The 22,359-nt window shown below is 44.4% G+C and overlaps 1 protein-coding gene across 1 annotated transcript in view; it reads left to right on the forward strand.

Moving 5' to 3' along the window:
- Positions 1-22,359, forward strand: part of LOC147436681 (DUF21 domain-containing protein At4g14240-like) — a 158,034-nt gene that overhangs the window by 22,164 nt on the left and 113,511 nt on the right. The window contains exons 3-6 of the mRNA XM_086489496.1: positions 9,769-9,845; positions 10,464-10,547; positions 11,011-11,124; positions 11,854-11,940. Coding sequence (XP_086345622.1) covers positions 9,769-9,845; positions 10,464-10,547; positions 11,011-11,124; positions 11,854-11,940 — 362 coding nt within the window. The remainder of the gene's footprint in view (positions 1-9,768; positions 9,846-10,463; positions 10,548-11,010; positions 11,125-11,853; positions 11,941-22,359) is intronic.

Genomic DNA, 22,359 nt, shown 5'->3' on the forward strand with positions numbered 1-22,359 from the left:
TATAGCCTTTACCCATTCCCACCCACTTGGAGAGATCAAAGATAAAATCCATGGGGGCACGATGGCATCTGGACAATCATTGACAGATTTAGCAAGCAAGCTTACTTTATTCTAGTAAAGAAGACAGTCAAGCTTGACCATTTGACGAGACTAAAATAGCTCAGATTTTTCGGTTACATGGCATGCTTGAGACGATAGTGTCGGACAGAGATCCCCGATTCACGAGTTTGTTTTGGAGGGCAATTTGGGAAAACATTGGCACGCGGTTGCAGTTCTTGTCATCATTCCACCCACAGACCGATGGGCAATCTGAGATAGCCAATTAAGTGGTTTTGGATTTATTGAAGTCTTATATCTTTGATCAGAAGACTCAATGGGAAACATATTTGCCTTTGGTGGAATTTTCCTACAATAACACGGTTCACTCGTCAACGGAGAAGGCACCATTTGAAGTAATCAAAGGTGCTAGGAAGGTTCCTCCCTTTCGAAGCATCAAGGACAAGATTTTTGAAGCCGATCATTACATGAGGGATTTGGACACTGCTTTTGCCAAGGTTCTTTCAGTACGACCCTGACTCACTCCAGGTTCATCTCTCACACAGTGAGAGAAATATAGTGCTTTGACAAGATCTCTGGCAGCTTTATATCAGACAGCAGACTTGGATCACATTTCCCCTTCAATGGAAGATGTCACTCTACAGAGATCATTTCCTCACCGTTTTGGAGGACGGATTCATACAGCGACGATGACGCTACATGGTCATCTACATACCACACAACTCACGAGTGGCGATTGGCCACCTTAGAGTATCATCACACATGCTAGAGATAGAGGTGGGGCGCGCTCATGACATCCCTAGGGAGGAGAGAGTCTGCGAGGAGGTGGAGAATGAGGAGCACTTAGTTTGTAGATCCAGAGCTTATGGTGATATTAGAGGCTGATACAAGTCACTGTTCACAGGGAAGCCTACCCTCGGCGAGGTCATATACTCTCGAGAACAGAAACAGTTGGGGCGCTACCTGTTGGAGATGTAGAGGCCGAGAGACACTTCTACATCTACCTACGGAGACACGGGGGCTCGGAGGGGGGGGGAAGAGTCACAACTTACAGATTTTTTAAAGAGGACCACATCCCCTCCACTCCCGGATCCACCGAGGGGAGTGACTCTTCAGCAGGCTGAGATGAGCCAGGCCAGACGACGCCCATGTGTTACTGGATGCCGGGCCCCACGACTCCATCGCAGACAGATTGAGGAGATCCAGGCCCGAGCACGTCGAGCTGTTGAGGAGAGATGAGCCCGGATGATGGCCCACTAGTTGCATTCATTCGAGCAACCCTTGCTCACGATCCTCCCATGCACCATATTTTACACCCTCCCATTGACACAAGATGGAGCTAGCTAGCTTGATGCATCTGCATGGTTGTACTACTTGAGCATATAGACATACACATTTCCCTAGTACTAGAGCTCCATCTCCCCCATAGATCCCATCACAAATCAAGATTTTTTATCCTTATCCTTATTATGTACCAGTTTAGATTGTTTTTTTTTGTCTGATACATGGAGGACACACACATGTATACTTGATTTGTCTCATAGGCCAACTTCGGCTCACATAGATGTTAAATCTCTCTCTCTCTCTCTCTCTCTCTCAGAGCGAGGATTATCCTCTTCTTAATAGCTTAAGCTTCTTGCATCCCTTATTATTTTGCACCTTTGTATTGACTAGAGAGTCTCTAGTCTTCCCCCACTTTCACTTTCACTACAACATTATGTTTAGGATGTTAGTCTTTCTTTCAGCACACATACTTTGTATTAGATTCACCAGTTTGTAACTTGTTGGTCTCAAAGGTCATTTTGGCCTTTTGTAGACGTTAATGTGTCATTTCATTTCATTTCATTTCCATGGGAGTAGGTGTGAATCATCCAGCCAAAGCCATGGTTTTTGTAATGTAGAATTCTTTAAGATTCTGTACATCAGCGAGCTGTTATTTTTGTCTTGATATAGCATCTATGAATCAACCAGACAAGGCCATGGCTTTTGTAATGGAGAAATCTTTGAGATTATGTACTTCTCTGAGCTGTTTTTCCCCCCCTTAATCTGACATGTCGTTTTTGCTTAACTCTCTCTCTCTCTCTCTCTCTCTCAGGTCGCAAACAGGGTTAGGTCACGTAAGTCTCAACACGCAGGTCTCTGCTGCTCTCTCTGTCAGGTCGCAAGCAGGGTTAGGTCACGTAGGTGGCTGTTCGCGAGCAGAAACGTGCAGGCAGGTGGTTACAGCAAGCAGCGCGAGCAGGTGAGCAGCTGGCGAGCTGGTGAGCAGTCCCATCGCCATCTTTGAACAGCAGGCAGGCAGGTAGCGCACGCAGGCCATGGAGCAACACGCATTGGAGTAAGGTTACAGCAGGCAGCGCATGCAGATTTTGGGAGTGAGCAGTAGCATAGCGAGTGAACCGGAGGCTCGCGCTGCCTTGATGTCCCGCGTAGTCCTACGCATAGCACGTCAAGCTGTTCTACGCGTAGCAAGTCCAGCAGTCGCCCAGCTGTTCTACGCGTAGGATGTCAATATCCCTTACGTTTATTTCAATTTTAAGCCCTAAGGTAAATTTTAAGCTTAAAAAGATTTTAAGCTTTCTCTTTGTGTCCAAGTTTAAAGAGATTTAAGGCCTTAAGGTAAATTGGTTAAGTTTGCCATACTCTCAGTCCCTCACCCTGTACCCTAGTACCCTATCCCACATTTGGGGCTCGGGTTCGATGGACCCGCCTACCAAAGGGGAAGGGCCGGGTATAGATAGCTACACCACCCCAAAAAAAACGACTACTTTCAAACGGAGAAATAGAGATACTGTACTATCACCAGGATCCTTACGCGTTGGGAAAACCTCCAGGATACATGATGAGCTACTGATGGAGAAGGTCCAAGTGATGCTCAAATCAGAGCTAAACTATATGAGGGAGGACATCAGGAAGGAAATGCACGCGAACGCCGAGAGCTTCAGGAATTCCATGTATGGAGACATGATGAGAGAACTAAGGAGAGAGATCCGGGGGATACAGAATGAGGAAATTCAGATCGTGAAAACGGAATTACGAAACCTAATCAAGGCCGAAGTAAATGTAACAGAATGCGTTATGCAAAAGAAACTCGATGAGGCAGTAGCAAGTTTTGAAGCATGGAGAACAAATATGGAAAAGCACATGGAGGAAAAAGATGCAATAATCGAGGAGCTAAAAGGAGAACTTGCGGCTTGAAAATCTGCAACTAAGGAGAAGGGAGACGACCAACCTTCGGTGCTGAAGGAGCTCGAGGACATGAAGGATCCGATGAAAGCTACGGGAAGGAGATGAACAGAAATCGAAAACGGCATCTTCATGGGCGGAACGTCTTGTTAAGACACAAGAAAAGGTTGATGAAGAAGAGAAATGGATTGAGGATGCGAAGAAAGGGAAGGCCCAGATGCTTGAGACCACACCTACTTCCACCATTATTAATATGACCATTGAGGAAGAGCAGAAAAGGAAGACTCGGGCTTTGCATGTGCGGGTCACAGGAGTCAAAGACAAAGAGAATGTAGATGAAGAAGTGAGGGAACTGCTACAACGCATGGGCATCACAGAGCCTACTCACACAAGTGCATGGAGAGTGGGCAAGAAAGGAATCGATGAGAAGGGAAACGTAAAGGATAGGGCACTTATTCTCCGCTTCCCGAATATAGAAATAAGGAAAGAATTTCTAAAGAAGAGGCCAACTCTTAAGAAAACCGGTATTTTCCTGGGAGATGACCTTACATTGGCACAAGTGGCACACATGCAAGAGTTGATGCCAGAGATTAGGGCAGCAAGAGAAAAGGGGAAAATCGCCTTTTATAGAGGAGGGAAAGTAGTGGTTCTGGAGAGGAGGGAAAGTAGTGGTTCTGGAAAAGCGCTCATCATGACGGTGCAAGACCTATGGGGCGACGCTCCGGATAGTGGCGTGGAATTGTAATGGATCATATAGGCTAGATGTAGGTGCCTTTGAAGACAGCTTTAGGGACAGGGACATAGTTTTCTACTGAGAGACACACCAGATACCGGGACAGCTTATGCCACATGTGAAGGGGTATTTATGGGAAACAGCTGGTCGACCAGACAAGAGATCTTTATGAGGTAGCTGGGGTTCAGGAGGAGTAGCAGTCTTATTTAAAGAGGAGCTGAAACCACTACTACAGATTATCAGGAAAGATGAACAAGCAAGGTATATGTGGGTGAGAATGAGAGCCGAGACAGGTAGATTTCTATATATCGCTATATGCTACTTCCCTCCAAGTACATCAGTCTACTCCTCACCTAAAGGACAATCCCCTTTCTCCATATCGAATAATGACATATGGGAGTTCTCTAGAGATGGAGACATTGTTCTCTTAGGAGACTTTAATGCCAAAACGGCCAACTCTCAAGCAGTATTCTATGATACTTCTGAGGAAATGCTCAGAGAAGTGGATTTATCACAGGAGGGGCTTACTAGAAACTCACAGGATAAAGAACACACTGAATATGGGAGACATCTCATGGAGATGGCAACTACACATGGTTTGGCCATACTTAATGGTCTAGAGAATTTCCCTTTATCTGGGGGATTCACATGCATCCCGCACAGGCATGGGGCCAGTACAATGGATTATGTCATGACTTCGCCAAGCTTTATTTCTACTCCTCACCTAAAGGACAATCCCCTTTCTCCATATTGAATAATGACATATGGGAGTTCTCTAGAGATGGAGACATTGTTCTCTTAGGAGACTTTAATGCCAGAACGGCCAACTCTCAAGCAGTATTCTATGATACTTCTGAGGAAATGCTCAGAGAAGTGGATTTATCACAGGAGGGGCTTACTAGAAACTCACAGGATAAAGAACACACTGAATATGGGCGACATCTCATGGAGATGGCAACTACACATGGTTTGGCCATACTTAATGGTCTAGAGAATTTCCCTTTATCTGGGGGATTCACATGCTTCCCGCACAGGCATGGGGCCAATACAGTGGATTATGTCATGACTTCGCCAAGCTTTTTTTCTAGTATCGAGGACTTTAAGGTGGGACCCAGACCGGTTGGGATTGCAGTGGGTCATGCTCTCTTGACCTTATCAATCTCCTTCCAATACAATGCCTCTCAAGTACAAAGGAAGAAGACGCACACAAGATATACTTTCACACCAGAGACTGATTCAGTCTATGTGGAACAGATCTATAATAGGATGTGGGCAGCCGAGCCAGTATATACTGTAGAGGAGATTACTTCTGAGCTAACAGAGATACTACATGGAGCAGCACAAGAGGCATACCCACATACTCAGCCTGATCAGAAGAGAGGATCTGGGAACATGCCTCAAAATAGTTGGTACGACGAGGAATGCAGAGAGACGAGAACCCAGGTCCAGAAAGAGCTTACACTTGGGATCATCACATATAAGCAGTCTCGGATTGCTCTTCGGCGTATAGTACGTCGCAAGAAAAGGGCATTTTTAGCCAAACTGGAGAAGGATTTATATCAGCTCTTCTTGAGTCAGGACTCACATGAGGCCGGGCGTTTATTTCACGAGCACTCATCGCCTCCGACAATTACTTCTCCTAGATTTGGGGTCAATATGTAACATCATTATATATGGTATCTGGACAGCCTCCATTACCAGATACGCTAGAGCCATGCCTTGCTACTAGTACTTTCTTTACTACGGAAATGGTGGAAAAAGCCATTGATAAGATGAAGACAAGAAGAGCATATGATCATGAGGGTCTAGTAGCAGAACATCTGATCCATGCAAGGGATCTACTTTCAGAAGTCCTTGCTCGTCTGTTTAATCGGGTCATGTGTGAAGGATTACTTGAATCTTGGAAATTATCTACTAGCGTACCTATTTTCAAGTCAGGGGATCCTATGATACCCGGGAACTACCGTACCATTATGGTGGGTCACACATTGGCCCGACTGTACGCATCCATTCTGGAACAAAAATTGAGTAGATGGGCAGAGAATGAGGGCATAAGGGCAACAGGACAAGCTGGATTCAGGAGGGGTTATTCCACTCTAGATCATATTCTTACGCTCAGAGCCATTATTGAGGAAGGAAGAGCAAGCGGGAGAAGGATGTATAGTACCAAGGGCCAGATTGATGCGCAGAATGCAAGAGTTAGGGGTCCCCGAAGAGATTATCTGGGGGATCATGGCCTTATATGGGTCAGTAACTGGTTATGTACGTATTCCAAAAGGGGATTCCGACATTGTTCATTCCACCGTTGGAGTAAAGCAGGGATGCCCACTGTCCCCTACTTTATTTGGTATGTATATAGATGAGGTATCAGATTACATTGATAGAGAGGGTGACAGAGGTGCTCAACTTGCAAGGTCATGGATCCCTTTGTTGTTGTATGCAGATGATATTGTATTGATAGCAGAATCACCAGATGGAATGCAGAGGTAGTTAGATGCATTACATAAATTCGTAGAGGACAGCGGACTGTCGGTGAATTTGGGTAAAACCAAAGTTATGGTATTTAACATCACACCGCAGTGGGTTAGGAGATCGGCACCTACATTTGCATATGGCCAGGATACAATAGAGTACACAGATGCATACACATACCTTGGTGTGGTATTTACAGGACCGAAGTTTACTCTTAAGAAAGCAGCGGAGGCTAGATTGTCCAGAGCCTCTGCGGCCTTGGGAGGGTTGGAGAGGATGTGTTCACAAGTGCAGTTTCAGGAAACCACGAACAAAACTTTGGCTCTTTGATACTGCGGTGGCTTCGGCTATGCTTTATGGGGTCCAGATTTGGGGACCATTTGTGGATCAGGATAATTGGAAGTCAATGGAGAGACCGTTGGTATCTATGATTTCCCGAATGATTAGAGCCAAGGCCTCCGTACCACACGCAATTATCCGAGCGGAACTAGCTGCCCCTCTGATAGAAATTGAAGCTCTTACCAGATTAGTGTCCTTTATACATGGTCTGTGGGATACAAATAATTGCCGACATACTAGATTGGCCCTCGAATCCTCTCGACAGTTAGCAATGAAAGGAGATACATCATGCTGGTATGCGCAACTGTCTTCGTGGTTTCAGAGACACGGGTTCAGTATGGAAAGATTACCCCCCTTCAATACTCTCTTGAGGCTCCATCATTGGCAATCACACGAATGGAGATTAATAAAATCATCTGCCAGGATCTTATACAGTTGGACACTAAGAGGACATGGGTAGACCCTACACAAGAATTGGGCACGAAGATGGCCGACTACAAGAAAACTTCCTACAGCTATCTAAAGATGGTTTTGTGATTCGCCCGAACTACATGGATACCCACCTGTCTCATGGTTTGAGATGTGCTATTGGTCAGATTCGTACATCCTCACACCAACTGGAAATTGAATTTGGCAGATTTAGGGGAATCCCACCTGAGAGGAGAATTTGCAAGTTATGCGGAATGGAGCCGGAGACAGAATTACACTACATATGCCATTGCACCGTATACTATGAGATATGTGGGCGTTTCCATGGCCTATTTAAAGAAGGCTTTGGACCTCTAGATAGAGTCATGCAATACCAAGATCAAAGGTGCCTAGGCTTGTACCTACTGGAACTACATCGGCACAAGGATAATCTAATGAGAAGACAAAGAGCACTACAACCTCAGAGGCAGATCACAGATTTCTTCGGATCGAGAGAAGTAGGAATGGAAGGAGAAGCAAGAGGCCAGCAGCGAGCACAAAGGAATACCCACATTCATACCAAAGGCACCCTCATTGACAGGGTGACTGAGCTTAGGAAATCGAGACGACCACGACTGAGATGCAGAAGCACACTTCACCGGAGGAGACTACAACAAAGGATTAGAAGCATTCTAGCCAGACACCCAGAATGCTCCTAAGAAGTTTATCTAATACTTTGTATTTAGTTTTTCGCATTTATTTTCACAATCTCACACTTTTCAGACATTGTACCAGATTCACCACTTTTGTATCAGTTTGGTCTCATAGGTCATTCTGGCCTTTTGAAGACGTTAATATAACATTTCATTTCATTTCTCTCTCTCTCTCTCTCTCTCTCTCTCTCTCTCTCTCTCTCTCTCTCTCAAGTGGGCTCGAAGATGGCTTTCTATAGAGAGCATCTTCTCCACCTCACAGGAGATGGGTTTGTGATTCGACCCAGCTACATGGACACACATATGTCTCATGGTTTGGGGTGTGCCATTGGTTAGATACGCACATCCTCACATTAGCTGGAGATTGAGACTGGTAGATTTAGAAGATATCAGCAGACAACAGGATATGCCGCTTATGCGAGTAGAGCCAAAGAGAGCTACATTACGTATGTCATTGCATAGTGTACTATGAGATATGGGGCCGTTTCCACTGCTTATTTAGAGAAGGTTTCGGTCCTTTATCTAGGGTCATGAGTTATGAGGATCAGAGATGTCTTGGGCTATATCTACTTGAGTTACACAGATATAGAGACACTTTAATGGGGAGAGATAGAGAGAGACAGTTCAGGAGACAGATTACAGATTTCTTTTCACTAGATATGGGACAGCCAGAGGAGCAGTCATCATTGCAGAGCTCGGTCCACACTCGTTCGACCACTACCGGCACTATCATCGACTGAGCACTGGAGCTACGGAGATCTAGATGGCCACGATTGAGGAGAGGGGATACACAGCATCGACTGAGACTACAGCAGAGGATTCGAGCCACTCTCTCTCGATAACCAGAGTGCAGATGACGATGGATTCTAGTAGTAGTATCTAGTTCTTTTGTACCCAGATATGCTATTAGATTCACCATTTTGTAACAGATTGGTCTCATAGGTCATTTTGGCCTTTTGAAGACGTTAATTTAACATTTCATTGCATTTCATTCTCTCTCTCTCTCAAGTGGACCATCCTCTTTCCTAGGAGGGCACTTTTACTTTCTTTAGGAGAGGTTCTCCCCTGGCCTTTTTCAGCTTTTTTGCAGTTTCGTATTGATGTAACAGTTTTTTTCATTCGTTGCTTTGAAAACAGTTTTGTATATGCCCTCAGAATCTGCACCAGTTGGGCGCCTTGAGGGCTTTTCCAAGTAATAGGACTTTGCTCTCTTTTAAAATTGATGACATCATCATTCTAAAGGCCATCTCTTAGTGTTTAGAAATTTGCAATGCTTTATAAAATGAGCTCAAATCAAGGTTTTGAGAAATAATTTCTTGTGGGACTGACAGAATCTGTAGTTGAACGCATGTTCTTACATACATGCACTAGATTGCTACTTGGGTACGCTCTTAGCAGACAAATAAAAAGGTCCTCAAGTAATTTGAATTTATGTTATGTACACGATGATGGCATCATTACCATAAAGGCTGCTTGTGAGGATAGTGGGATCATCATTCTTATGAACAGCATCCAAGAACATTAATTAATAAGCATGAGGCAAGGTTTTGAGAAACAACTAAGTCAAGGCTTATAGGGGCTAATTTTCTGTGGGACTGAGAGTTTGTAGCTGAGAGACTCAAGAGTTTGGTCAATGGGGATGCTTTGATAAGTTTTATTTGTTGAAGTCCAGTTTTCAAGGTACTAGCCTGTAAGTTGGGATTTACATAGCCAGAACCATGCGTGCATTTGAGAAGAATTGTCATGGTACCGCAGGCCAACTCTTTGATAGTATTTTTGTTGTGATGTCTCCAAAGTGTTTTTACATTGACATCTGGATTTACTAAAGAGTCTCATTTTTTGATGGAAATATATTTGCAGTGGCTGTTCTTCCAGTTGTCAAAAAGCAACACCAGCTTTTAGTGACACTTGTGCTGTGCAACGCGATAGCAATGGAGGTGAGATAGGGTTCTAGTTGCTTTACTACATGCTCACGCGATGACAGGCATACCTGTATGCATATATATTAACACAACAACATCCCCCCCCCCCCCCCCCCCGTGCCCCCTTTTCCCTGTGCGCCCCCCAACCCCCCGCGGCTCTGCCAAACTCTTTCTAAGAAACAAAACCCCATAACTAAGGAAGAAACAGGAAAAAAAGAAAACAATGCTGACAACTGACTCTTCTCTGATTGCTTCCACAAGACACCTTAGCGGTTATTGAGGGCATTAGAAGTAAATTCCTGTTGAGCTAGACGTGGATGAAGCTCATTTTGCACTCATGATCTTGCAGAACAAATTTTGAAAATCAAACAGAGAAAAAACTCCATCAATCACTAGAAAAAGAATCCCTACTGCTTATATCACTCGAAAATATAGATTATGAGTCGCCATGGATCATTCTGTATGTAAATGCATCACCAGTCAAAGTTAAGTTGCAAAACAGAGTAGAAACTCTATTAAACATTGTAAAAAGCTCTACTGCATATATCACTGGGAATTAAAGATATGAGTCTACCATGATTGATTTTTACTTCTGGTTGCCAGTTGTTATTTAATTCTGTATAAATTTTACAGGCTTTGCCAGTATTTTTGGACAATATGGTTAGCACCTTAGTTGCAGTTATCCTCTCTGTCACGTTTGTACTGGCTTTTGGTGAGGTACTTCTGTTTCCTTCTTTCATCTTGCTAGCATTCATTGCACAAACAGTAAACAATAGCATGCAAATTTCTAGTCAGGTACTAAGAATGTTGGTTGCACAGGCACGGGCACACACACAGGCGTTGTGTATTCTGCACTATTTATTTTGCAGTTTTTTGGCAGCTGGGGAAGAGGGGGGATGGAAATTGGACTTTGAAGTGCATGCTTTAAAAGTCTTAAGAATTATTGTAACTGTCTCACGAGTTCATTTTGAGGCTATATGTTTCAACAAATAGAAAATGAACACACAATGCAATATTTTGGGTCATGCTTTAAAAGTCTTCAAAATTATTGTAACTTTTTTATGAGTCATTTTGAGGCTATATGTTTCAAGAAACAGAAAATCGACACACATGCAATATTTTGGGTCATATATTTAAAATTTTTCTTTTGATTCGAGAGCCAAATTGTATGTTTTGGCAGGTTATCCCTCAAGCTATCTGTTCCCGCAATGGACTTGCCATTGGGGCAAATCTGGGCTGGCTTGTTCGTATTTTGATGGTGATTTGCTTCCCGATAGCTTATCCCGTTGGCAAGGTTTTTTTTTGCTTCTGATCCTCCCTTTAATCAAACTCAGTTTATCATTGGATGTAGTACATTCAGGTGCTGCATTCAAAGAGATTCTCAAAATAAGTAGGCAGGATTTATTCATCGTACGGCTACACTTTCAGTTCGTAAATGCATGAAAGCTCTCAGTCTGTACAATATTGAGACAACTAGCATTTGTTATTTACACAACTTGTAGTCATATATCACTGCTCTGTATGCCTCTGGAGCAATATCCGTGGTCAGGTCGAGCTGCTGGTTCGAGTGGTTGAGGCAACGGACAGTCTTATGTTCTTTTCTTAAGGCAGTGTGTTCTGTACTCAGTTTTCGGGGGGGGGGGGGTGTGGTTGGTTGGCTCTGTGAATGCAGACATTTAGTAATGGTGCTCTATTTGAAGGCTGCACAGCTGCTTGTGTTAATATAGAGACTCACATTACGAACTTGTAGGTACCATGGTTTTGCCAAGTGGAATGAAGGGAACGGTTATCATTAGTCTAAAGCTTTGTTGATTGCCTGGTATCATTATTTGTTGTGAGCTCCTTACTTCTTGTATTGGGCTGTGTTTCATGTTGCATTGTAAGGGGTCGCATCATTAGTCAAAAAATTTGTTGATTATTTAGTATGCCAATTAAGTTCTGGCCTTTATACTTCTTTTTCCAATTGGCCTATGTTTCATGACTTTTGATTGGCCTAATAGTTGGAGATGGCGTGATTTTGCAGTTGTTAGATTTGATGCTTGGTCACAATACAGCTGGATTATTTAGGAGACCTCAATTAAAGGCTTTCGTTTCAATTCATGCAAAAGAGGTAATAGCTTTTTGCAGGTTTGGACTTCCTTAACGGTATTATCATTTTATCATTGGTACAAAAATGATGCGGAAAACGCCAATTTTGTGGACAGTATTAAACAGTTGTAAGTTCAAGGAACTTGACAAAACAATCCAAGATTTCAATCTCTTGGATTTTAAACTGTGTTTTTGTGGAAAAAAACGAGACATCGATTGGTTAAAGAACACACACAGAAACAATTTGCGAGGCAGTCTATCCATGCTGATGCTGTATGACTGAAACCATGATGTCATCTGCCCATACCAATGTGCTGTGTCCCCTTATAGCGCTAGCTGTCGGGATGACTCAAGTGCTAGCCGAGCATATCTGTCTCTGGGAAGGTCCCATAAATTATGCATGAAGGAGACTGATTTAGTAAGGGCCTTAACTACGAGAGGATGGGCAGCTAGCTCAGCTCGAATAATCTCATGTGGCACTGGGGCCTTAGCCAGAGATCATAGAGACTAGAGGCCTCTCCATACATATCCATCCATCAGTGCTACCAGATCTGCCCTGGTGGTCCACTGAGGGCCCCCATATCTGAACCCCATAGAGTATAGCTGAAGCCACTAGAGTGTTAAAAGGCCACAACTTTGTTCGAGGTTCTTGAAATTGAACTTGCGAACACATCTTCTCCAAACCTCCCAAGGCTGCATAAGCTCTCGTCAATCTAGTCTTCTCTCCTCAATGAAAAAGCCGGTCCACCGAAGAGTATCCCAAGATAGGTGTATGCATCTGTATACTCCACCGTCTCTTGGCCATGTGTAAAAGTACGTGCTGACCTCCTGACCCACTGTGGTGTGGTGTTAAACACCATAACCTTGGTTTTCCCAGGTTAACAGACAATCGACTATCGTGGGGAAATGTGTACAAGGCATCTAAATGACGCTGCATCCCCTCCGGGAAGTCGGAAATCAGCACAATATCATCAGCATATAATAGTAGTAGGATCCATGTCCCATCACCATCCCTCTCAATGTAGTCAGCAACTCATCCACATACATGCCAAATAGTGTAGGAGATAGCGGGCAGCCCTGTTTCACCCCAATAGTGGAGCGAACCAAATCAGAAATCCCCTCTAAAGTGCATGCATGTCCCACTACTGACTTGTATAGAGCCATGATCCCCCAAATCAACTCTTTTGGAACCTCCCATCTCTTGCAGTCTGTGCATCAATCTAGCTATGGGCACTGTATCAAAGGCTTTGCGGAAGTCCACAAAGCAACAATAGAGCTGTCTCCCACGTGATCTCTCCTCCTCAATAATGGCCCTGAGTGTCAGGATATGATCACGAGAAGAGAAACCTCTCTTGAAACCTGCTTGTCTTACTGCTCGTACATCCTCTCTCTAAGCCCATCTACTCAACTACTGCTCAAGGAGGGGTACAACCGTGCCAATGTGTGTCCAATTATGATAGTGCGGTAGTTCTCAGGCTCCATAGGGTCCCCTGACTTGAAGATAGGTACAATCGTGGAGAAACTCCAAGTATCAGGTAGGCCCTCGCACATGGCACGGTTGAACATCACTGCTAGAAGCCCTGCAAGAAAATCTTTGGCATGTATAAAATGCTCTGCTACCAGGTCATCGTGATCATATGCTCTCCTAGTCTTCATCCTATCAATGGATTTCTTAACCATCTCGGCAGTAAGAAAGCACATGTGTGTGGGCATGGCTCTGGCGGATTTGGAAGAGGTGGCTTCCCCAAGATAGTGTAGAGAAATGATGTATATTGACCCCATACCTCCGTAGAAGTGATGACTAGTGGGGGGGAGTGCTCATGGAATTGTCACCCTGCCTCGCCTTGATATAAATCCTGCTCTAGCCGAGCTAGAAACGCCCTCTTCTTTTGTCGTACCAAACGCCAAGAAGCAATCCATGGCTGCCTGCGAGTAATGGCACCTAGAAGTACCTCCCTTTGAAGTCGGGCTCTCGTCTCTCTGCACTCCTCATCATACCAGCTATTTTGGGGTGTGCTCCGAGAACCTCGGCACTGCCGAGGCTCAGTATGGGGGCATGCCTCTACTACTGCATCCTGTAGTGACTCTGTCAATATATAAGTGAGCTTCCCTAAAGGTCTCCCCGGATCCTCTGTGCATAAGCGTATGTAGATACCTGGCTAGTCCCATATCACTAACATCCAATTCTCTCAACAGTTCCTCTGAGGTATCGTAGAAAGCTGTCTGAGACTGGCCCGTCCTGGCATTGAAGTCTCCCAAAAGAATGACATCTCCATCCCTAGAGAACTCCCATATGTCCTCATCCAATATCATGTAGGGTGACTCTCCCTTGGGTCGACGCATAATGAGATGTGCTCGGGAAAAATAGCATCTTGCAGTGTAGAGTAGCCTCCATGTCTCTGCTCTCACTCTGACCCACATATATCTGGCCTCCTCATCCCTTCGAACAATACAAATGAGGGGTTGCACCTCCTCTCTAAATAGGACTGCCACACCTCCTGACCCCCGTCCTCTATGCGTTGATCTCACTTCTTGCCTGCAGGTAGTCTCCCAACGGTAATGTGCCGCTAGGATTTTGATGGGTTTCCGAGTAAAAAATAATGTTGGTCCCATAGGTCTTGCACAGTCATGCGGTGCGTTTTTCCAACACCACTACTCTCCCTCCCCTGTAGAAATCTATTTTTCCTTTCTCCCTCACCGCCTTGATCTCTGGCATCATTTCTTGCATGTGTGCTACCTATGCTAGAGTGAGGTCATCACCCAAAAATATCTCAATTGCTTGAGTGTTGGTCTCTTCTTTAGGAATTTCTTCCTAGCTTCCAGTGTAGGGAAACATGTAATGAGTGCGCTTTCCTTGGGCCTTCCTTTCTCATTACTTCCCTTTTTTTGCCAACTCTCCAAGCACTTGTATGTGTGGGTTTAGAAATACCCATGCGCTAGAACTCTTGCACTTCTTCTTCTACTTTTCCAGTGTCTTTGAGACCTGTAACACGCACATGAAGGGCTCTAGTCTTGCTCTTTTTCTCCTCCTCAATTGTCATATTAATGATAGTGGATGCCAATGTGGCTTCAGGCATCTTATCTTTTCCTTTAATTGCGTCTTCGATCCACTTTTCAGCTTTATCAACCTTCTCTTGTGTTTTGAATAGGTGCTCTGTCCATGCAGAGGTTGTTCGTGCCTTTGCTCTTCCTCTTCCCGGAGAGTTTTCACCTATTCCTTAATGCTTTCGAGCTCCTTTATCATTGAGGGTTAATTTTCTCCCTCCTTTGCAGGGGTATTTTTGCAACCTGCGAGGTCTCCCTTAAGTGTTTTGATCAATGCATCCTTTGCATTCATGCGTTCTTCCATTTTTGATTTCCAAGATTCAAACGTAGCAAGTGCATCATCTAGTCTTTTTTGCATCACGCATTCCATTACATTCACTTTTGCCCTCACAATATTTTGCATTTCGGCCTTCAATGATGTGTACATCTCGTCACACTTACTAAGCTTCTCCTTGTCCAACTCTTTCCTCATATCTGCATACATAGCTTTTTTGTTAGTCTCCGATTTGCATACATCTCTTTTTCAATGTCACCCCTCAAAAGGCTCAGCTCCGTCTTGATCATCACCTGTACCTTCTCATACATTAGGTCATCTTTGACTCTAGACAGCTTCTTTGCTCTCATTGAACCTGGCCATAGTGCGCTCTCTCGAAACCTCCGCCTAAATGTCGCTTCATAAGTTTCATAAGTATCATCGTCCCCGAAGTTGGCTGATTGGTCCATCTCCCCACGACGACCAACGCCTTGTAGAACTTGTTCCCTCACACGCTTGTGTTGCACGTCCCCTGTGGTGCTGGTTTGCGTTAGGACACCACCTACGCGTTGAACTCCACCAGCCAAGATGGAGAGAGACTCCTTGATTCCTCAATAAGCAGCCTCCTTGCTTGTAGAAGAAGCAGGCAGGCCCTCTGTTTGTTAAATTTAAACCCCTTGAGAAACGACGTGACTAACCCTTGTTGCAAACTTGACGTCCGTAGTTGCACTCTGCCTGCACGTAACAACTGCACCTACTTGCGAGTTACTGACCTGTGTGATGACCAGCACGCAAACCCTATTACCGACTTGCCAGAGAGAGAGAGAGAGAGAGAGAGAGAGAGAGAGAGAGAGAGAGAGAGAGAGATTTGATTTGATTTGATTTGATATTCACGTCCACGGGGGGCCAAAATGACCCATGGGACCTTTTAGACATTCTCCTCTTTCGAGGGTGTGTTACTCGTGTGATTTTTTTGTGTCTTTTGTGAGTGTTTTGTGGTGTTCTAGTATGCGGGCAAGATATGTCCCGAGAGCTGGAGGGGAGGGGTCCGTTTTTGAGAGCAACTCGGCGAGAGTATGGCATCCGTGTATGAGCTGCTGAAAATCAGCTCGAATATGTGCTTATGCTGGGCATTCTAACGTCACATGTGCTTCATCTTCAAGGGCTCGCATAGTACATGATGTGCATATTCTTTTCTGAACATCAATTTTCAGCCAGCCGCCTGTTTCTATCTTAAGCAAGTGTGATCTTGTACGCATCAGAGTTATGGATTTTCTTGCCATATGGGGCATAGGCGTTTGGATGTGTACTTGGGCTTCCGGCTTGCTTGTGCTGTAGAGCTCCCAGTATTTGTGTTGACATGTTCGCAATAATATTCGAACTTGGACCGATGTGTGGTCGTTCGCCATTTATTGTGAAGGCATTCAAGTAGTGCTATTTCAAAATTCATCATACATTCCCCTTCTTCCCCCTTGACAATGGGCATGTCCACATATGCCTGTACATTCCATTTTGCAAACCACTTCCTTATGTCTTGGATAAGGCTCGATGTTAAGAATTTACTTTTCTTAGTCTTTTGTAGTGCACATCCGGCCTTCCATGCTATGTGGGGGATTCGAGTGGAGGGCATCAGTTTAACTTTCATAATGTATGTAAACATTCTTTGCAGGGCTTTCATTTCGAGGGGTCTTTTGCCTGTTTCCAAAAGCAACACTGAATACGGTGTAGTTTTTTTGACTCCCAGATGTCTACATAGGAACTTCTTTTGTATCTTTTCAATCTCATTCCATGGGTGGGCTGAGATACTAGCTCCCCAAATTTCTACTCCGTATAGGATGGCCTGTACTACACACGTATATAATTGCTTTAATTTCCCATCTCTTGATGACTTTTTGTGTATACATGTTTTCAAGTTGGTAATATTTGGCATGCCCCACATCAATTCTATTTTGTGCGCATTGTCCCCAAGCATAATTAGATGGTATATCCATTCCCAAGTACATAAAGCTGTCTACTCTTTCAATTTGCTTCCCTTGGTACATGAGAGTTGGTTGAATTTCCTGTCTTTTTTGAGTCCTCACAAGCATAAACTTTGTCTTGTTTACATTGATTGAGAGCCCCGTGTTTTCACAAAAGGTATGCATGGCATCTACCAATTTTTGAAGAGATACTATATCATGTGCAAAAAGAGCAACATCATCTGCATATATGAGTAGCAGAAGTGTGAGCATTCCGATGGCAGGTCCATCTGGTTCTTCTGCGAGTGCCTGGGGTATGAAGTCCTCAATCTGGTCTATGCATAGCCCGAAGAGAGTTGGGGATAAAGGGCATCCTTGTTTAACTCCCATGTTGCTTGAGAATTCCTTGGACATACCTGGATGTGTTTTCAGCTGGCATAGAACTCTTTGGTAAAGATGTGCCACTGCAATTCTGAGATGGAGTGGTACCCCGATACTTTCCATTCTTTGCCATAGGCCAGTTCTCGGGACCGTGTCGAATGCTTTTGTGAAATCAACAAAACAACAGTACAAGGTTTTCCCTTTAGCCGGCTCTCTTCCATTAAGACCTTGAGTGAAATAAGGTGGTCAATCGTACTATGCTTGGGTCTAAAACCTGCTTGTCCTATTGCGCGCTTGCCATTTGTTTCTGCCCATGAGCTTATGGCTTGTTCTAGAACACTCCCTAGAAGTTTAGACATACATGATCCAACCGTGATGGTTCGGTAATTAGTGGGCTGATTTACATCCCCTTTTTTGAAAAGTTCTTTTATCCAATTTCGTTGCCAGTCTGCTGGCAGCCCTTGTGTGATTGCCTTATTAATTAATCCATGTATCCATTCCCGTGCAATGTTGCCTGACCATTTGAGCATTTCGGAATTGAAGTGTAGCGTATCGGGTGCTTTACCATTGGCTAATTTTTGTATGCCTTTGGTCACCGTTGTGAAATCGAAAGGCTCTTTTATTGGAATTTCATGGCGCATATCTGGCATCCCCCGTGCGTCTTCATGTACATACAATTGTTCCACATATGCATACATGTCTTCTGGATTTATGTCTCCGATAGTGTCCTGCCGCTTTCCTTTCATTCTCAGCTATTCCCCCTTGGGGTTCTTTTTGAAATTCGCTATGGCCTGTGTTTCAGTGTGCAACTCATATTCTCTTCTCTTCCTTCGCTTGAGAGTATTGTAGATCTTTGCTAAATCTACCCATGCATTGGCTGTTTGGGGTGTTAGCCGCAATTGTTTCTTTGCATTTTTGCATTCCTCATCGAACCAAGGGTTGTGTGGTAACCCTTTCCTGCTCTTCCCTTTTCTGTATGTTTTCCCCATTGTTTCCTCTACTGCTTCGCATAATGCATGTTTGAAAATTTCCCAGGTGTTTTCAATGTTAGATGGCATACATTCTTGAGCAAGTTTCCTGTCTAGGCATGTTGCATATGCTTGCTTCTGATCTATTTGCATCTTATATGTCCATGATCGGGGTTGGGACTGTTTTTCCTCAATTCGAGAAGGTATGTGCAGCCATACATGTATTGGTGTGTGGTCTGAGCTTGGTGATCTGTTTCCAATAGCGAGATTATAAACTATGTGGGACGCCTCATAGGAAACCAATACATAATCAATAGCACTCATGCCCTTATTGGCTGTATAGCATGTACATTCCCCTGAATTAGCAAATCTTTGTGCTCCGTTTAAGGCTAGGAGTTGTAGTGAGGTCATCATACTAAGCAGAGCCACGCCTTGCGGGTTTGTCATTGGATCTCTTGAGCATCGTTTCCATATGGGATCTATTGCATCATTCTGATGCTCCGTTTCTGGTGTTGTCATGAAATCGACCATTTGCATTTGGGCATGTGCTATCCGGGCATTCATATCTCCAATAAGCATAACCATTCCTTCCTGTGTATATTGATTAATGTCTGCATACAAATCCTCAAATGGGTTGTTTTTCTCAATGTTGAAAGCACCATAAAATGGTGATTCCCTGTGTGGGATATAGCACCCTGCGATGAACACGGGTTTGCCCCCTGTTGCAATTTTAATCCATATGTACCGTTTATGAGCATCCTTTTTGCATACGGTGATCACTTTTTGGAGCTCTTCTCTGTATGTCACTGCAACCCCTCCTTGACCTCTCATTTTTGTACATGGCATCCATAAAGATTGTGTTACATATCCTTCGATGTGTGGGATTCTACAGGTCTCGTGCTCCCACGTTTCCAACAAGAAAAGTACATCTGCTTGAGGCAAAACTTCTGTAAGGCCTTCCCCTTTATGCCATGGAAAACCTCGGCAGTTCCAGCTTGTCACTTGTAATTTCGTGGTCCCATGGGTCCCGTCTCGTCATTTTTCTTCTGCTTTTTCCTCGGCTGAGGGTTCTTTCTTTTTAGTGCGTGCTTCATAAGCTTCCCTCCTTGCTTGCTGTTGACTACGTGTTCGATCTTCACTAATGTAGAGGGTGCTCCCCTGTAGGTAAATGCGGGCGTTATCGAGAATTATAGTTCTCTTACGTGCATCCAGTAGTGTGCATACGATTGCTCGGTTGGTATCGGGCTTCTTCTTGCCGACTCTATGTGCCCCATATACTACTACATCATGCATGCCAAACTTGGTTGAAATCAAGTCCGTGATGTCCGTGTTCAAGGTGAGAACCTTTTCCGTGTCAGATTCGGGGATACCCCGAATTACTATATTCATTTTCCTCTTCTCTTGCTCATTGTACTCTTTGTTCTCTTTATCCTCCTCATTGGCATACATTTCATCACCCATATGCGTAGCAATCTGGTTGGGTTGCCTGCTTCTCACCATGTTTGCCCAAGAAACCACAGTTCCGGATACATTCTGTGGTCTTTCACATATGTGAGCAATTTTCTCATCATGTGTGGTCAGAGCATCCTGAGTCGTGAGTGTTTGTTTAGTGAAAGCTTCTTGCAGTTCTTGTATCTGTTCGTCTTGTCGAATGAGCCGCATGTCCTGAATATGAAGTTTATGTTCCAAATCTTGATTTTGTAATGCAAGAGTTTTAATCTCCTCGCTTTGCTTCATGATTGTGTTTTGCAGGGATGTGAGAAACCCCCAAATGTCCTGCATTGAACACGTGATCGTGTTTCCACCTGTTTCTTTACCTGTACCCGGGTTTGTACCCGTTTCTGCTTTCGGAGATGCTCCCTTCATAGGTGCCATGGTGCGTGTTGGTGATGACCGGACCGAAATCCCGCTCCTCGATATGCGGAGATTAACTGTTTCGTTCATGCATTTGAGAGAGAGAGAGAGAGAGAGAGAGAGAGAGAGAGAGAGAGAGAGAGAGAGAGAGAGAGAGAGAGAGAGAGAGAGAGAGAGAGAGAGAGAGAGAGAGAGAGAGAGAGAGAGTAGCTGTCAAGTGGTCATGGCGAGGAGGCAGCGCCCATGGCGGGCTGGTGCGCAGATGGACTGAAGCGCGCACACAGAGAGAGAGAGAGAGAGAGAGAGAGAGAGAGAGAGAGAGAGAGAGAGAGAGAGAGAGAGAGAGAGAGAGAGAGAGAGAGAGAGAGAGAGAGAGAGAGAGAGAGAGAGAGAGAGAGAGAGAGAGAGAGAGAGAGAGAGAGAGAGATGAATGAAATGTTATATTAAACGTCTTCAAACGGCCAAAATGTGGATGCCCACTAATATACCTCTAGTAGAAGTGGGCTTTGAAGTCTGCTGCGAAGCATGCTCGTTCGGTTGTTGAGTCCCTACTCTAAAGAATTCAATGATCTCCCTCTGTGAATGTCTCCCACTACTTGGTCTCCTTAAGAGACTTTTCCTGTGTCTACGCAGCTCTAGAAAAAACAACCCAAGGCATCTCTGATCCTGATATGGCATGACTCTAGCCAATGGTCCAAAGCCCTCTCTGAATAGACAGTGAAAGTGGCCTCGTATCTTGTAGTATACCGGACAATGACAAATGTGATGTAACTCTGAAATAACTGGCATATCTTGGCTTTTGCTAGTACTCTCCTAAATCTGCCAATCTGAATCTCTAGCTAGTGATGTGATGATGTGCGCATTTGAACAATAGCACATCGTATCCCATAGGATAAATCAGTGTCCATATAGGTAGGTCTGATCACATATCCATCCTCTGTTTGCTGGAGGAGATGCTCTCTGTAGAAAGCCATCTTCAAGCCCAACTCTTGTAACGGTTGTATCCATGTGCTTCTCATATCTAGTTGAATCAAATCCCGACATATAAGTCTAGTGGTCTCCATCCGTGTGAGAGAAAGGAGGGTGCATCCAAGGAGTACTGGAATGGAGGCAGCCTATCCATGCTGAAGCCGTGAACGTCCTCACTGGTGGCGAAAAGAGTAGCGCGAACCCTGTGCACAGAGAGAGAGAGAGAGAGAGAGAGAGAGAGAGAGAGAGAGAGAGAGAGAGAGAGAGAGAGAGAGAGAGAGAGAGAGAGAGAGAGAGAGAGAGAGAGAGAGAGAGAGAGAGATATGAAATTAAATGAAATGATATATGAACTTCTTCAAAAGGCCAAAATGACCTATGAGACCAAGCCGTTACAACATAGTGAATCTGATACCATGTCCGGAATCAAAAAGAACTGAAACAAAATACAATGTGTAGTACAATGAAAGAAGTGGGGAAGATATGGTCGAGATCCATCCTCATCTGCACTCTGGACGTCGAGAGAGTATGGCTCGAATCCTCTGCTGTGTTCTCCGTCGATGTTGTGTAGCTCCTCTTCTCAATCGCGGGCGTCTAGATCTCCCTAGCTCCAATGCTCGGTCTATGAGAATGCCAGTAGCGGTAGTATGAGTGTCTGCTCCTCTGGCTGCTCCTCCGGGGGTCGAATATCTAGTGTAAAGAAACCTGTAATCTGTCTCTCGGGCCGTCTCTCTCTAGCTCTCCTCAGTAAAGTGTCTCTGTGCCTGTGTAACTCAAGTAGATACAGTCCAAGACATCTCTGATCCTCATAGCTCATGACCCTAGATAGTGGCCCAAAACTCTCTCTGAATAGACAATGAAAACGGCCTCGTATCTCATAGTAAACTGTGCAATGACATATGTAATGTAACTCTGTCTTTGGCTCTAGATGACATAAGCGACATATCCTACTATCTGCTGGTATCCCTCTGAATCTTCCAGTCTCAATCTCGAGCTGATGTGAGGATGTGCGTATC

The sequence above is a fragment of the Adiantum capillus-veneris genome, chromosome 18 (genome assembly GCF_014529385.1).
Source record: "Adiantum capillus-veneris isolate H3 chromosome 18, ASM1452938v2, whole genome shotgun sequence".
NCBI classification, from domain to species: domain Eukaryota; kingdom Viridiplantae; phylum Streptophyta; class Polypodiopsida; order Polypodiales; family Pteridaceae; genus Adiantum; species Adiantum capillus-veneris.